This window comes from Parasteatoda tepidariorum, chromosome 8 (genome assembly GCF_982258835.1).
Source record: "Parasteatoda tepidariorum strain Cologne lab strain chromosome 8, Ptep-v5.0, whole genome shotgun sequence".
NCBI classification, from domain to species: Eukaryota; Metazoa; Arthropoda; class Arachnida; order Araneae; family Theridiidae; genus Parasteatoda; species Parasteatoda tepidariorum.
The window spans coordinates 69,274,130-69,293,006 of record NC_141762.1 but is presented as its reverse complement, the minus strand read 5'-3'; the positions used below and the strand labels follow the sequence as shown (position 1 = coordinate 69,293,006).

The 18,877-nt window shown below is 27.5% G+C and overlaps 2 protein-coding genes across 7 annotated transcripts in view; one reads left to right on the top strand and one right to left on the bottom strand.

Annotated features, from left to right (window-relative positions):
* LOC107456238 (ammonium transporter Rh type B) overlaps positions 1 to 18,877 on the bottom strand; it is a 76,349-nt gene that overhangs the window by 17,553 nt on the left and 39,919 nt on the right. For 2 of the 6 annotated variants that reach the window (XM_087169068.1, XM_087169069.1), the window contains exons 2-3: positions 3,067 to 3,292; positions 732 to 915 (exon numbers count right to left, since the gene is read on the bottom strand). In XM_087169068.1, coding sequence (XP_087025194.1) covers positions 732 to 915; positions 3,067 to 3,292 — 410 coding nt within the window. Of the gene's footprint in view, positions 1 to 731; positions 916 to 3,066; positions 3,293 to 5,701; positions 5,928 to 8,030; positions 8,188 to 17,151; positions 17,250 to 18,877 lie in introns of those variants that run through there. The other 4 variants (XM_087169072.1, XM_087169073.1, XM_087169070.1 and 1 more) reach the window with 4 other exon arrangements.
* LOC147806268 (ammonium transporter Rh type A-like) overlaps positions 15,514 to 18,877 on the top strand; it is a 53,917-nt gene continuing 50,553 nt past the window's right edge. Inside the window, exon 1 of the mRNA XM_087169074.1 lies at positions 15,514 to 15,909. Coding sequence (XP_087025200.1) covers positions 15,753 to 15,909 — 157 coding nt within the window. The 5' untranslated portion in view covers positions 15,514 to 15,752. The remainder of the gene's footprint in view (positions 15,910 to 18,877) is intronic.

Here is an 18,877-nt window from a genome sequence, read left to right as displayed (position 1 = left end):
GTCAAGAAAATAATTTTATTCTAAATTTATTTTATCATAACAGTGTCATTGACTGCAATAAATAAGTTTTTATAATGCTAATCTCATTTTTTATACGTAGTTTATTACTTGTATTGTCTTCAAATCTCAATGAGAGTATACTGCACATTTTAGGTTGAACAGTTTGTTTACTTGTGCTGTTACTTAAATCGACTCCTATTCTGATGTGTCTCATGTTATGTTTTAATAATAAAATATGATTTAAATAAGTACGCTTTAAACTTAACGTAACAAAAATAGGTTTATCAAAAACTGATTTAAATATTTAACACTGTCATAAAAATACATAATATTAAATAATGTTAGATGCATTATTATTAATTTATGGATTTTTAAGTTCATAAATTAATAATAAATTGTCTCCAAATAAATAGTTTTAAATCTTTAAGCTGCTTATCCCTAAAAGGTGTACTAATAAAGAAAAATTTAATCTTAAGAGGTTTTTTAATCCAAATAACTTAAAAAAATAGTGAGTAAACAGAACGTAAGCGAGTGTTCAATACTTAATTGCTAAAAAACGTAAAACCTTTTTAAAGAAATAGTGTTTTAAAATATGAGTAGCAGCGAACTACAGTTTAAATGATTGATCAACGATCAATAAAAAATGCAATATTTAATGCAATAAAAAATGCAACAAGTAAAATTTTGAAGAAATTTCAAAATTATTTGAAAAAACAAACGGATTTTACTACCTCCTAATGTCAATGTGAATTTTTCCTTCAGTTGCTGACCAACAATTGTGCGTGAAGATAGACCATTGTATAGATAGAGCAGCTAACAACATATTCATTCCAACTCCCATAAAACTGTACTTTTTCAGAAATGTATATAAAAAGCCCACACCAACAAATATTACTACATTAACATGTTGAAACACTAAAACATAAAGAAATATTTTTTAACAAATGACGAACCCAAATTTCATAATTGCAAATATTAGTTTCATTTACGTATTTACAATTTATGATCACAGATTTCACTACTGCAAATATTAGTTTCATTTACTAGTTAAAGCAAAAAAACTAATGATGATCCCATAACTATTACTAATATTAACAATTAACAAATGATGATCCCAAACTCAGTTTGCATTTACACGTGAAATACTAAAACACAAAAAGATATTTTTTCAACAAATGATAATTCCATACTTCACAATTGCAGATGTTAATTATTTTTCATGTTGAAACATTAAAACACAAAAACAATGATTTCAGGATTCAGCATTATAAGTGCTAGTTGCATACACATATTTAAGAAAACCTATTATTCCAATGATAATGCAAGATTTCATGATTTCAAATATTACTTGAACATACATGTTGTTACTCCAAAACTCTTTAAAATAATTAGCCCAAATTTAAATGTAACAAATATAAGTTTCATTTCAATGTTGAGACACTGAACCTTACAGATAGAGAAACAGTTCAATGGTTGCATATTTCGCTATTAAAATCATTAGTTGCCTCACATATCAACGACATGCTTTTCATCATATAAGTAAAAAAATCATTTATCCATTAACCAACCTGTTTTAAATATTAATGAACAAAACAAATTAAATATGAAAAATTAGAGAACAAATAACAAGAAATAAGTATACATCAATATAAATAAAGAAATTACTATTTTGTGAAATGAATGAATTATGAATTTCAGGAGATTATGAAATTATTTAGTCCATGACCAGTGTCCCAAAAATAACCAACGATTTGAAAAAAATAAGGAAAGAAAATTGAAGGAGTACGGTTTTGTTGTTTCCCAAATAACAGATTTAAATTAAGACATGAGTTGTTTTTATAATTCATTTTCAAACTTGAAACTGAAATCCATAAATTTAAACATCGAATCTCTGACCTAAAAAAAAAAATTTCTTGTAAAAATACATAAACAGAATATCATCTATCACACGGATCAAATCTCCACGATTAGAATAACTTCTCGCCAAACTATAAGTTCTTAGCTGTATTGATCGATCTGTTATATTACAGTCAGTTTCGATTTGCTTAAGAAATTAGATATACTCCTACGAAATTTCAATATTAGTTTCAAAATTCGTCAACAGATGGTGTTGCTAAATGGAAAACGGTAAAATAATGTTTTTAGAACAACCATCCATTGAAGTAACGATGTACTGCAGTCTGAGGTCAAAATTACTAGGCGTCCTTGTCCATACAAGTATTTAAGTTGGGATGATTTAAAGTCGAAAACGTTATTTTATAGTTCATACAGCCTAAGGCTCCTATACTATCAGAGCTGACCTATCAAGCAATATTGGAGCAAACAAGTTCGCAAGTTAACATTCTGTTAGTATTAGTTATGTTATGTGCTTATGTTAGCTCTTTGCTCCAAAAATAAATGATAAGTCGGCCTGTCTAATTCAGGGGCTCTAATACAGCCCACAACGCTCTTACCAAATTTTAAAATTAATTTCAAAGTTCGTCAACAGATGGTGTTGCTAAAAGGTAAAACTGTAAAACAATGTTTTCAGAAAAACCATTGTTTGAAGTAACAATGTACTGCCGTCTGAGGTCAAAATTACTAGGCGTCCTTGTCCGTACAATTATTTGGGTTGGAATGATTTGAAGTCGAAAACGTTATTTTATAATTCATATAGCCCACAACGCTGTTACCAAATTTTAAAATTAATTTCAAAGTTCGTCAACAGATGGTGTTGCTAAAAGGAAAAACTGTAAAACAATGTTTTCAGAAAAACCATTGTTTGAAGTAACAATGTACTGCCGTCTGAGGTCAAAATTACTAGGCGTCCTTGTCCGTACAAGTATTTGGGTTGGAATGATCTGAAGTAGAAAGCGTTATTGTTACTTCAACGCACAACGCCAACTATTGATAATCTTTGTAATTAAGCTTTGAAATTTAAGGATAATAAAAGATCTGATTTTCTCACAACAAATTGTACACATCATATTGCTTTCTGTTTACCTTTAATTGATTTTTTAAACCAACGGTCATTTTTGGGATGCGAGATATGCATTTGAGAATGAAAAATTCTTTATATTGACCTACTTGGATATATAGCATGAAAGTCATTTGCATCTGGATCTACTCTTTTTTCTTTTGGATATTTATCTTGATTGGCATCTACTTGTTGTCCATATTCCACGAAAAAAGCAAAAAGTATTATAAATAAAATTTGCAGGAACAATACTGTTATTGCGAATTTCTTTTTCAGTGCCATGTTTAGATAAGAACGTGATTTAACTCCGGCAGTTGAGTTGGTTTTTCCAAGACCCTAAAAGAAGGATGCAACATCATTAATACATATTTACTATATTGACTGCTTGATAAATGGAATGCATTTTTAAAACTTAGTTATAAAGATGCATTCGATTTGAATTTGTGTCATAAAAATGAACCATAATGAAGTTCAAATTACTGAAAAGTATTCTACCATAATGAACCATACTATAACCAAGGTCGAGCCATACTAATCTTCGTAATTTATTTAAAAAACATGCCACCAATCTTTTTTCAATTTGTTGTTAAAAATTTTCGTTCACATTGAACTATAGTACCTCACATTTTTTCATACTTTTAAATATATAAACTGACAGGATTCGCTCTTTCTACATGATAATGTTTAAATTTTATTTTATTTCATACCTGGCGTTGAACAGCAGTTCATTTCTAAGCTTATTATGACTATCAATATGCAACTCCATAGCTTTGTAATTTTGAAACCTACCCAGAAGATAAGAGAACTCCTGGATCAAGCATTGGGACTAACTAGCCTTAATGGAGGACTTTTGATGGAACTAACCAGCATTACAAATCCTTAGAAATATTTTTGGTCCAGTACAGGAAAGAGGCTGTTGGCGAATCAGATACAACTTTGAATTATGTAGACTATATGGACAGCTACAGATAATGCCGGTCATCCGAAGCAATAGATTAAGATGGCTTGGCCATATCTGGAGAGATCCAGAAAACAATGCAGTACGAATCGCCACCTTTAAAAATCCTTCTGGATCTCGGACCAGAGGAAGACCTCCAACTAGATGGCTGGATGACACTACTAAAGATCTCGAAGTAATAAAGATTAACAACAGGAAAAAAGTCGCCATGGATAGGAGGCGTTGGAGGCTACGCGTGGTTGAGGCAGCCAAGGCCTGTTAGGGGCTGTCGTGCTGAAGAAGAAGAAGAACCAGCATTACAAGAAGAAAACCATTAAAACCTTTCGCGATCAGCCCAATACCAGAAGGATTCTAACCCACGATTTGTCAACCACTGAGGATATTTAATAATTTGGCAGTCATAACTATCTTTTAAATCTGCTCATATTTTTCAGAAAAATTATTTAAAAATATCAGTAGCTTATTTCGGACGAAAAAAAATATTATTCCTACATAATATTTGAATGTAAAAACAGTTTTCATTTATTTATTTCATTTGGAGATTTAAAAAACACATTATTTATTTATAATGATAGGGAATTTAATGAAATCATGCGAGAAATAAAACAATGAAATAAATTTTTTTCATGGATTTATTGATTCATTTACTCCATTTTTTAACGCAGAAAACGAGGATAACTAGTCTTAACGATGTCTTTATCGTTTATTGATTTCATTGTCATTGCAAAAAGACAGCTGCTTTCTTTTTCAATATACAATATCCGAAAAACGTGTTCACTTACTTACTTCAACCTTAAATCAATAGAAACCTAGAAAATGTTTCCTTTTGTTACTTAATTTCAGGGCAAATGTAACAGTGCCTTTGGTTAGGCTATAAAAATTATGTTGTCTCTTTACATATAACTCGAAATTTACAAAAACTCTTCTGGTTGTGTTAAAACAGACATTCAAAAATATATTAATAATTTTCTAATATAAGGCAAAAATAAGCGGTCGTGAATTTTTCTAACATTGTTTTATTAACATTTCTCCATTATATGAGTATTTAAGAGTTTTATTATACCATCTGGACAATGTATATTCTTTGTTTTGGACCTGTTACTAGAATTGAAGCATTAATTTGATTCTTGACCAGAACATATATTTTTATTTACATAGAATATATTTTTTGTTCATTACATAGTCTTGAATATATTTTTTATTATTTACATGATTCTTTCTTTTGTATTCAAACATAAAATTTGTTCTAAGGAATCTCAGAACAATATTAGGCTTAACAAATATTATTAAAATCCAGCAACTTGAAATATTTAACTCTTTTACTGTGCAAACATTGTTTAAAAATTCTAGAACAGGCATTCTGATTGTGTTATAAAATATCTTTTTTAACATATGCGTGAATATGAAACGAAAAATTATTATTATTATTATAGAAAATTATTATTTTACAAAAAACATTTTTTTATTCATTATTAGAAAAAATATTTGTAGAACATCCATCGAATCCTCACATAATAATAATAATGATCAAGAGTTATGTTAAAAAATAATTTTGTTCCGTAAGTTTATCTTATTTGATAAAGTTAGCATACTTCATACAATTTTACAAAATTTATCAATAGAAATTCTTTTAAACTGTCCTATATCTCTAAATATTTAATGTATGCTTTAAAAAAAATTTTTTTTAATATGTTCAAGAAAATGAAGCAGAAAAATAAAAATGTTGCTAAATTCTACCAATTGTAAAATGTTAATAGGCTCATAATATTTCAGAATGAATAATTCACCTTATAGGTTTATCTATACATACTGGAAGCCAACTTGTCAGCCTTCACAAACTCGCCGTGGTTCACACACACTCGCTGCGGCTACAAAAACTTCCCTACCCCTTCCTTTACAAACTCATCGCCTCGTGCCTCCATATTGACCCCACTCCATTTAGCAGCATCGCTCTAAATTCTTTTTCTCCTCCTCAAAATCATCGCTTTTCGTCTCTTTCAGATTGCAATTTGCAACTTAAAATATGTATTTCCGAAATATCTTGTTATATCTCTTATCGCGGATAAGATACCAAAAAATCTCGAAATCGAAACTTCAAAACATGTCTTCCGATAATTCTCATAAAATCCTACCGAAAGACATGTAAACATATTCTCCACTAAAAAGTAAACAATAAATATTTTAAATCATTGGCATCGAGAGAAAAATGATAAATTAAAAAAAATACCAGTTGAAAGAAATGAAATTTAAGTTCCTTGCTTATTTTTTATTATGAATGCATTTCTGGAGTGTCCTTAAAATATCATCAGCAGTTTTCAATGTAATGACGGGTGAAAAAAGTTAGGATGGATTCTTTTTACACCTCATAGATTTAGATTAGATAAATTAGATGGGTTTTACTAGATAATTAGATTAGATAAATTTGATCAAGGATGGATTGAATTAACTAGATTTCAATCAAGGGTGAAGTAATTGTTATAAAAAGCAGGTGGCTGAAGCGCTGTTTTCAATACTTCAGTTTTTTAACAGTTATTAATGATGATCAGGTTAAGCCGGCTCAATTCATGTGAATGAGAAAAATGATGCAAAATGTAAAGAAAAGTCACAATTTTCTGAAAGTGGAAAGCCTTGTTTATTTATAATACTTAAAAAGCAACTACAAAGCTGCATTTTTGGGCTCCAAAATTGTACAGTCCTTGGTTTTAATAATTTTTCATACAGAAGAAAGGAAACCTCAAAAAACTTAGTAACTAGTTGTAAGTTATTTGTCGGTTTTATTGTCGAAACAATTCTTTTCAATAATGCAGCATGCGCAGTTTTTACATTTAAATTATTTAATTCGAGTTTAATGTACTCAAATTGAAAGGTTTCCGCTTAAAATATTTAAAAATTAATCAAATGAAGCAAACTTTTCTACAAGGAGAAAACAATTCTCCTAAAATTACCATACTGTATAGCAATGATACTTTTTTTTAAAATAATAAATAAAAAAGTGGCATACTTTTGGTAATAAAAATCAAAATATCTGGTATTTGACTATTCATTTGGTAATTTTTCCGTTCATATGGTAACAGTTTGCCAAAAATTCTGTTTTTCAAATTTCTCAAGTTTAGTAAGATATAAAAAGCTGAAAACTAAATTTAACCGAATAATTACAGTTTAATACACTCCAATTGAAGAGTTTTCGTAAAAATTATTTAAAACTTAATTGAATAAAACATATTTTTCAACAAGGAAAAAAAATTCTAGTAAAATTTCCACACTGTATAGTGATGACAATTCAGATAAAAAAAAATTAAAAAAAAAAAAAACATACGTCTTTTAATAAAAACTAAAATATCTGGTATTTAAAAACCATTCAATTAGCAATTTTACCATTCATATGGTAAAATTTTTACATAAAGTCTAGTTTTCAAACTTTAAATTCTAATTTCAACTCATTTAATAAAAAATTAAAACAGAAAATAAAATTTAACCGAGTAACTAGTTTTTATGCCATACTCTAAAAGCATTTTGATAAAATTACCAAATTTTATTAAGTTTCGTCAAATTTTATACACATAATATAAAACCATACCTTATGTTAATTTCCCCAAATTATTCACCAAAGCGCTTCGGCAAAAAATTGCCGAGTTTTTTAGCGTTTCCATAGAGCCAGAATCACGATAAAATTTTTACCATATTTCAGTAGTTTTGACCATACTTTTTTTCTCAGTGACCATACTTTCGACCATACTTTCTTTCATACTTTTTTCATTCATAATATATTTTAAGCATCAAAATATATCTTTTGTTAATCTGGTATCATACAAACTATTTCAAACGTTTATGAATAAAATGAATACATTTGTAGTTTGCAGAGGTGCAAAACAGAACAATGAAGTAAACTGAAGAAAAAAATAATAGTATTAATGAATTAATTACATTAAACAATTAATTATATTAATGAAAAATTGCGTTAATGAGTATTCGTGAATAATTATCGTAATAAATAAATATATTAATAAATAATTATATCCAGGAATAATTATATTAATATAATTATAATGAACAACTATATTGTTCTGAGCCGGTAATTAATATTATTTATTTGGTGTTATGAAAAATTTTCCTTACCTCAAAATAAATTCAACTGTTTATCAAGAGAAAGTTGGAAGACAACTAATATCTAAATTTGTTTTCTTACTACAAATTTAGGTTTTGGTTTTTATGATAACTTATTAGGCCAATAAAAACTACTTATTATTTATTCAGGCTTAATAAAAAATACTGGAATCATTATGAGAATAAATGAATTTCCTTCAAATTAGGATTCGAGATTACGAAAGAAAAATATGTGATTCGTTTTTCATTTTCATTTCCTCATTTTGTCACATAAGTAAGAGAGATTTGTTCTGAATGATAGGTTCTTAATAAATTTATTAAATTGCAAAGAACTAATAGTATGAAAATCTTAAATAAACTATTATTATTATTTTAGTGTTAAAATATTTACTTAAATACTGATATAAATATTATTTCGAGTTTTATAATTTAGCACAGTATTTTTAAAGAATTGATGTTATTTTTTGCGAAGTTAATTTAAAAAAAGTCAAATAAGAAATATTTTGATTGTAGAACAGTTAAATTAGTTTTTTTATATAAATTGTAAAAATCTTATTAATTGGATTTTTTTTTTTTTTTTTTTTTTTTTGGTTTACTGTTGTTACTTTTGATGATCAAAGATATAACGCATTTCATTTCGATATCAAGCTGCAAATTGATCAAGTTGAAATATTTATGATTAACGAGATGCAATAATGTTAATTAGTTTAGGATGATCATTACTGAAGACATGGATTTCCTTAATAAAGATATTCTGTCATCTTAGAAATATTAATTCAGGGTCACTCATTTCTACCTAGTGTTGTTTTAATTCAACACTACTTTGACGATGATATCCGAATTCTCTTTTTAGTTGGTGAAGTTTTTTTTTATTTTTTTATCATGACAACGCTGTTCTTTTTAACTGCAGTTTTTATTGCTGTTTTCGTTTGATAAAAAAACATTTTTTTAGAAATAGTTATTCAGGTGTTCGTTAGAGCTGTAGCAAAAACCTTTTTTAATTCTTTAATTTTTACATTTTGTTGTTTATTTATCTGTCATTTATTTCTTTTTTTTTTCCATGTTTTAGAAAATTGAAATATCAGTTGACTGATAAAGAGAGTTTAATCGTTTTATGGAGAGAAAAAAATTGAATACAGAATCAAATTTAAAATTCAAACAGTTGAATGGAAATTTCAAAAAAATATTCTTACCATACGAGGTAGAAAGGAAAATAATTCCTTTAGTATAATTATTTTTTCCAGTTTTAATCCTTTTAGTTTGAATTCTTTTTAAATTTATAATTAAATACATTTTTAATTTCAACCAATGTTTAAATCATTTAACTAATCATCTAATTTCATTCAGCGATTGACGAAGGAATTTCATAAAATATTAAAATATAAGAAAAAAGAAGAAAAAAAAGAAACAAATTAGGAAAAAATAAATTTTAATACGGATTATTAAACATTAATTGTTAAACAAAACTATATTTTTTAAGAATTTTTGAAGTTAATGATTAATAACTAATAAAAAAACAAAAAGCAGCAAAAACAATATTTTAATCATTGACTTCATATTGAGGAATTAATTTTTACTCATAAATTCTTTAACGGAATAATATAATCATTTAATATTATTCTTTCTAAAATAATAAATTATTGAAATATAAAAAAAAATGTCTTAAAGTTTTGAATTGAATTAGTGAAACAAGTGCTGGATTGAAAAATGCTAAATAACAACAACGATTCCCATTTGAATATATATTTTCTCATTAATTTTAAAAAAATGCAATCTAAAATCCTACCTTTAAAATAAATTTAAATTCTGCGAATCCATCGTTTCTGAATATAAATATACTAAAGTAAAAACAAATTCAACAAAAACCTCAAATCAATAATCATTTCACATTCAAAAATAATTTTTGAATTAAGGACACGCTATGACAAATCTTTCCGACATGAAAATGAAATTTGAGTTCATACTTTATCTGATTTTAAGTTGTTAATAATAAAAAAATTTAAAAAAAAAAGAATTTGGTTACTTGGATATAGCAAGACGTATAGGTTAGAGGTCAAATGTTTCGTAACAAATCGTAGCTGCAGAAAGTGAGTCAAATTAATTTTGATTACAAACAAATAAATATGTTTTTTCGACCTCGAGTCTATTTAATATGGAAATACATTTCCTTCGTATCTTCTTATAAGTATCTAGAAAAATTAATTATTTATGGAAGATAGATAAGAAATTCAGTTTTAATTGATACATATATTTTTTCAAAACGCACATACTGAAATTTAAATTGAGAGTGATTGTTAAAACTATGTATTTTTGAATTCTCATTAATTTCAAAAACTTATCAATGATAATATGTTTTTCTGGGACTCGGAATCGTATTTTGAATCTTACCAATTAAGCACATGCTTACTCTTACAATGCTTTGTACAGTTAATTAGAATTTAAGATAGATAAAGTATTGACAGTTAATTATAAAATATAGAATGTTTATTTTTACAACAAAAAAAAACATACTTTTTTTCATCCTGTTTTCCTTTTATTCTTTTATTTCTATATTTCAATAAATGTTAAGATTGATCACATAAAGTTAAAGTATAATATATTTTTTTATAAAACAAGGATTTTTTATTTACATAATCTTTTTGGTTTTACGTTTAATTTTTCAGTTTTGCCAGTAAGTCAAAAATTAAAATTTCAAATTTAAGAAAACTAGATTTGAGCAAAGTTCTGCTACGCCGTATTTGTATCTTAATTAATATTATGTCACTATTTTTCTGAAGTTCCTTTTTTTTCACTGGGGCTTATTTGTGTCACTATTCATTTTATAATAAAATCCTTTTTTAAGGGTCATAAAAATTCAGTAACCGAATCATTTATTCTTTAATTTTAGCCCTCGAAATGTTGATACGAATTATTTAAAAAAATGAAAAGTTCTTGCTATATAAAAACTTGATGAGATAATTGAAGAGATAATAAAAAAATGAAAACAAAATGTTCGAAATTTGAAAATAAATAAGTTGGTGCATATTTGGTTTTGTCTTTATTGATAGCAAGATGCAATTTACTTTCTACAGCTTCCAATGAAAGGAAGGCCTGTTTAAGTGCTTTGATAAAAATGTTAAAAAAATTTCATCCACTCTAGAAGATGGATGTTCAAATTTCACGAAACTTTCATCGTTTTTGACAAAACAGTTTCCTGGTATATGGTCCGAAAAACAGTTTCGTCAAAGTGACAAAGTAATTATAGCCATCTTCTTCGAAGAAATGAATTTTGTCAATTCGTCATTCTATTTTTCCAAAAAAAAAAAACTTATAGCGCGTAATGTATTTAACTTTTTCGTGGGCACAATAGAGGTGGATCAATATCACAAAACAAAAAAGAAGGACAGATAGATAAATTACATACATGCCCGTAGCGGGATTCGAATCCAGGATCTTCCTTGTACGATGCCGACTCCCATGCACCCGGTCAGCTTGTTTCGTCATTCTATTTTCGATTTTCTAGTATTCATTCTACTGTCGACATTCTAGTTAAGAATCCCCCACAATGCACTACATTGTGGTTTCGAGTTGAGAAGACATTTTCGTCAGGTTTTTGAGAATTCGCGCTTTGTCATAAATAACGTGATTTTGTGGCGAAATGATTCTCAAAATTGGCAAAATACAGCTCAAGAATTTCTGAATAGTCAAAAGTGAGAATTTTTTTTTCTAAGAATGTTCGTCACATATTGAACAAAAAAAAATTGGAAGCGCCCTCAATGTAAGTATTAGATTGCCTATTCTTGTGAAATTCACGTTAAAAAATAAAAATTAAATTTATAACTTTTTTTATTTACAATCTAGGCAACTGTTTCACTAATTAAACTAGTAAGAATTATTTACTTCAGTGAAAACCAATGATAATCTAAACAATAATTAAATCATTCATACAGTCATAAATATGTTTTCTTTCTAAAGAATACAAATCTCTTCAAATTTAATTTCAGGTTAATGCCAACTTTAAGAAGTTTCCTGCTTATTATATTCCACCCATTACCTGAACATCATTGTCCGGAAATGGACGTCCATTAGACATGAGATTTTCCGCCGTTCGTTAATGTTGTTTCCATTTATATCTCCGTAACGGATATGCGAAAATTCCGAACAATGCCCACCATAAAAGTTAAATGTATCAGATGGTTGCAAGGCTGCTGTTTGCTTAACAGAAATGTTCCTGATTTTGTATCAAATATTAAAACCAAAACGAATATCGATTCAGAAATGCTATCAATGCGGCTATTATCATTTACAGTAGATGTAAATTGATTTTCGTGATAGGAATTAATATTATACCTAACATGAAAAGCTATGATTAAGCTTGTAATGATTGATTCGTGATATTTCATTCTTGCTTTTTATTCTTTTCGTGTTTGGTTCATTCTAAAGGTGTCAATCGTTAAGCAAATATATCATTTTTAGGCTAAAGTGTGAAGATAGTGTGGTCTGATAGAGCCTGAAAAAATCAATTATGAAAAAGAAAATATCCACGCAGTCACTTTATGTTTTCAAAAAACAAAAAAATACTTTATAATAATGTTTTTAATTTTACTTATTTTTTTATTCTTTTATTGAATTTTTATTCGCTTATTTATTCCGATGAGTTATTACAGTCGTCTTAAATGTTAATGGCAAGAAAAAAAATCAGGGCAACTTACATCTGTAGTTGTATAAAATCTTTTCAAAACTTTTTGTACTGTTAAAAAATCTTTTCATTCTATATTTCTTGTTCGATAACAAACAGGACTACTTGTGCTGGCAATTTTTTTTACTATTTCTGCTAATATTTTTTTGTCCTCACCTAGTTTTTTTTTATGCTAGCTAAAAAACTGTTTACACATTACAGTTATTACGCAATGACCATCCCACTAGTAGTGTTTACAAAAACTTTTCATAATTTATATTTGTATTTGCATTGATCTTTTCAATTATTTTTTTTCTTTTTTGTGCTAGCGAAAAAAGTATTTACAATTTACAGTATTAGATCAGTGACCTAGCTAGGACTATTTGCTCCAGCGAAAAATATTCTTAAACTTAAAATTTTATTTTTATTAACGTTTTCAAAACTGTTTTCATTTATGATGATGACGCAAAAAATGTTTGATGTTTTACTTTTATTTGGGTTAAAATTTATTTAGTGGAAATTTACTATACAATAAAAAGTGTTTCATTATGAAATGATCAACTTATGTAAAAAAAGATATATCTATTCAATTTGTTCATAGAACTATAAATAAATTTAAATTATTAAGAACCTTATTTAGCGATTATAATATACCATCAACTCTGTTTATCCCCTGTTGTTAAGAAGGATTATAAGACTTAAACAAGAAAAAAATAGTGCAAATGCATTCAGTAATTTACACATTATGAAAGGGAAGACTGATTATGTCCCTTCTTCAGAAATTATTACCCTCAGGGAAACTCTATATAGTTACCCTGTTATTGAGAAGAATTATAAAAAGTACATACAATGAAAAATAGTACAAATGTATTCAACAATTTAGAAATTATGAACTAGAAATCTGATTATACCCTTCATCGGAAGTTATGACCTTCAAAATTATATATGGATATTATTTAGAAATTTTGAACTAGAAATCTGATTATGCCCTTCATTGGAAGTTATAACCTTCAAAATTATACATGGATATTATTTAGAAGTTTTGAACTAGAAATCTGATTATACCCTTCGTAAGTTATGACCTTCAAAATTATATATGGATATTATTTAGAAATTATGAACTAGAAATCTGATTATACCCTTCATCGGAAGTTATGACCTTCAAATTTATATATGGATATTATTTAGAAATTTTGAACTAGAAATCTGATTATACTCTTCATCGGAAGTTATGACCTTCAAAATTATATATGGATATTATTTAGAAATTTTGAACTAGAAATCTGATTATACTCTTCATCGGAAGTTATGACCTTCAAAATTATATATGTACCCCGTTATTTAGAAGGATTATAAGACTTAAACAATGCAAAATAGTACAAATGCATTTAGCAAATTTCAAGCTACGAACGGAAAGTCTGATTACGCCCCTTTTCGAAAATCGAGTTCGACCCTCTGGAAACACTATACGTACCCAGCTATTGAGAAGGATTATAAAATTTATGCAAAAAAATCAGCTTCATGCATTTACTGTGGAGTGAGACAGGACATTGATCATCTACTTAAGCACTGTCCAAGATTCCGGGCACTTCGTGGAACCCACATGAATAATTGCGAAGAGGAACATCAATTCTTCGCTATATTGACCTGCAGGAAAATTGTGACTCAAATTATTAAACAAACCCTCGAGGACATTCTAGCCCCAGATCAACTGGCACCAGTCATGAACCAACAATAGAGCGTGTCATCGTTAATTTTTACTAATCAACTTTTAGCCTTACATTTTGAATTTTTATCTACTTTTGATTTTAGACTTCATAGACTTCTAGTCAGACTTTTACTTTTAGACATTTACTATTTGGACTTTTAGCTTTCATTGGTTTTAGTTTTGAGATTTTTTATCTCTTGTTTCCTTATTATTATAATCATTTAATTCTCGACATTTACACCGGCGCTATTGGGTTTCATTGCCTTTAACACATGTTTTTAATTGTCAAACTTTATTGTTAATCCACTTTTAACTGATCACCACCACTGTCATTTGGCGAAATTTTACTGTAACTTTAGTTTTTAGAGAAATTTTATTGTAATAATTTTACTTTTATCTCCGTATACCCCCCTGGGGTGGGTCGGAGTTCAACCTTACTTATAAAATTTATGCAGCGAAAAATAGTACAAATGCATTCAACAATTTACAAATTATGAACTAGAAATCTGATTATACTCCTCATCAGAAGTTATAACCCTCGAAATCTATACGTACACAGTTATTAAGAAGGATTATGAGACTTAAACAATGAAAAATATTACAAATGCATTCCGTAATTTACACATTATGAATGGGAAGACTGATTATACCCTTCATCGGAAGTTAAGACCTTCGAAATTTTATACGTACACTATTATTAAGAAGGATTGTGAGACTTAAACAATGAAAAATAGTACAAATGCATTCAGTAATTTACAAATTATGAATGGGAAGTCTGATTATGTGCCTTCTTCAGAAATTATGACCCTCGTGGAAACTCTATAAGTACCCTGTTATTGAGAAGGCCTAACTTATGCAATAAAAAGTAGTGCAAATGCATTCAGTAATTTAGAAATTATGTATGGAAAATCATATTATGCCCCTTCATGGAAGGTTTTAGCCATCGGAAAAAGATCATAGCTATTTAAAAATATACAATATATTTTTTTCTAACAAAAAGGAAACTTATTCTTTTTTATGTTTAATGCAATAGTTTTCAATAGGAGATAAATAAGTAAATCTCCTCCAATCAAATTTCAGCTCCACCCACTTTTTACTTGTCATTCAATTACTCGTCTTTCAACGTTTTAGAAAAAAAAGAGAATGAGAACTAAAAGAACAGGAAACAGTAAATGGAGAAGAAAAGAAAAAAGAAAATGGCTAATTTCGAAATAATCAGAATTCTTCTAAATGTTGATTCATTTAAAACATTTCGCTAAATTTTGGAATTATATTCTGTTACAATTCATAAACAAAGTCACAACATATTTTTATTTCTAATTATTAGTCAATTTTGATTTAACAGAACATACTAAATAAAGTTAAAATTATGAATTGGCAAAGCTGCAAATTTGGCTTTACTGTGTTATTACTTGAAATTGCTCTAATTATAGTCTTCACTTTTCTTGTGGAATACAGTGATGATGCGGATGTCATTCGTACGAATGTAACGGAAAAAAAGAATATAATACAGGATTACTATCCAAGTAAGAGTTACAATATATAAAGAAACACAATCAAAAATAATTTGTTAGTTATTATTTTGTAGCTTAAAAATGGTAGAAAATAAAACAACAATTATGCATCTAGATCAAGCATATCTATAAATTGACGAATATAATTATAAAAACAAAGTAATAACACTTCTAAAAACTCGTTTTGAGATATGTGAACGCTTCAAAATTTAATTTTCAAAATGTTTAGCGATTAATTCTAAATTAATAAAAAAAATTTATTAATTAAATAATTTGTAATTAATTAATTTAGAGGAAAATTTTGTTTAAGAAATTTAGTTTTAATTTAGTTTATAATTGTTATTGTATGTATTTTAATAGCTTTATTTTCCATTCTAAGTAAAATCTTGAACGTGTTTGTACATAATTACTTATGTTGCAAGAAATAGAATTGTTTGGGCTAACGAAAATTTATATTTTTAATGAACTGGCATATTTTTCTAACATACTGTAAATAAAATTTGGTGAATAGTTGCCACCGGAAAAGGTGTTTAGGTAAACTAAAAGTTTTTACTGGGTATTTAGTCACATTTTTTCAATTTACTTTTTCACTGTTATAACTTTATTTATTTAATGTTCGTTTATTTACTGACAACTCATATTTCAATGCTCATTGGAATTAATTTATTGTTTCCTTTCGTTAAAAAAAAAAGAAGAAGAAAAGCATTTTTATTAATATAATTGCACTATTGCTTTGACACAAAAATTATTTCCATAATTTTATCTTCTTTTTTTATTATCCGATAACTGCAGTTCTGAACTTAAAAATGTATTTAGTTTATCTCAACACCAAACATAGTTTCAAATATACGTCAAAACATTTTTCAGTGTTTTTCTAGTTTATAAATTAAGTTAAAGTTTCAAAATAACGATAATGCTAACATTTGGCATTTTTGCATTTATCATTATTTAACAACTATAAGAAGAATTTAAAGACTTTTAAATAACTGAATGTACATATTTTGTATAGCCAATGTATAAAAAAATTATTTATGTTGGCGTAGAGCATTCGTTTCTGTTAAAAAGCATTTCTCTCTATACATATTTTTTAAAAATAATGACCTTCTTTAAGAGTATGAACTATTACAATAAACCTAAAAAAGGTTATTAACTTCTAAACTTTTTAGATTTTCAAAATTGAATAATTAACAAACATTTTTTCAATGCCGCGAAATATCAATTTAAATTAAAATCAATAATAATGACAGAACTTACCGATAAAATTGATAAAATCACAACCAAGTGACAAAAAACAAGCTATAGTTAGTTACATGTCTTCTGATAAAATCATCGTTTGTAAAATGGTGACATTTCTGGTAAAAAAAAAAAAAAAAATATGGTAAATAAGGCGAAAAGTTATGGTATTTAAACCATTCATTAGGTAATTTTTCCGTTCCTATGGTAACGGTTTGCCCTAAATTTTAGTTTTCAAAATTAAAGTTCTCATTACCACACATTTAGTCGAAAATACCAAACTATAAAATAAATTTAACCGAATAAATGGTCTTTTTGCGATTCTCTGCAATATCATAATGAAATTACTAAATTTTATCAAGTTTGATAAATTTTACCACATTATGTAAAACCAAATTTTATTATTAATTTTATCAAAGTCATTACCAAAGCGCTTCAATAAAAACTACCAAGCTTTTTAGTGTTACCACACAGCCAGAAGCACGGCAAATTTTACCGTTACGAACTTTTCTTAGTCTTTGTAGTAAGGTTTTAAAAATTTTTAAAGAATTATTTTTCCTTCTGAGCTATTATTCCCTACAATAGTTGCATATATTACAATAGTTGCATATGGGGCAATAGTTGCATACGTATTCTATAGCACATGCTAAAATAAATTTACAATTTAGATTAAAATGGATTTTTGGATAACTTTCATCAAGAGAAAGCAATTATATAAAGTCCCTAATATAAACACAATTATTAAAAGCTTTTTTAGTTTTAAAAGTCAGTTGTTGCGGGCGAGTTAAACTGAAATAATAAATTTGGAATTAAACATTGTTTATAATCAAACAAAGTTAAACATAGTTTATATGTTGTTGAAATAAAAGAATTTTTTTACCAATATTTCAATTCACTTATATTTATGTCTTTTATGACATTAAAACGTAAATCTTCTTATAAAAATATGTTAATGAAGAAAGCGTCAGTTTAATTCATAATTAATTATTTCTTTATTTTATGTTTGGGAAACTCAGAAAAATAGCCAATGCATTTATGATATTTTTTTAAACTTTTTCTTCAATTAGCCATTATATTCATTTAAGAAATTTATGTAAACGCATTGCATTGTTAAACACTGTATACATATATATATATATATATATATATATATATATATATATATATATATATATATATATATATATATATATATATATATATATATATATATATATATATATATATATATATATATATATACAGGGTGGTCCCGAATTCATGGTACAAACTTCAATGGTAGGTACAGGACATTGTAACAATGATTTATTGTATAGGAATGTATAGTCGCAAGTGACGTGGTGAGGCGTAAACTGGAGAAATAACGGCCGAAAGGAAAAATAAAGATTTTATTGAAAGCGTTGTTGACAAGTGTCATGTTTACAGTAAGTGTTCAAAATTGCGTCCACCAGAATCGATACATGCTTGACAACGTCGGTGGAGCCATTGGCGTACACGTTCAAAGATGCCTGGTATTTCACGCACACCTGCAGCAGCTACAGATATGCGAGCGACGAGATCCTCATCTGAGTCAACTGGAGTCTCATAAACAAGATGCTTTAGATGTCCCCATAAAAAGTAATCGAGGCTCGATAAATCGAGAGATCGGGGTGGCCAAGGGATTGGTTCACCACGCCCAATCCATCGAGCACCAAACTGCACACTACTGCCCTCTACTGGCAATGATACCAACCGATCATTCCATTTC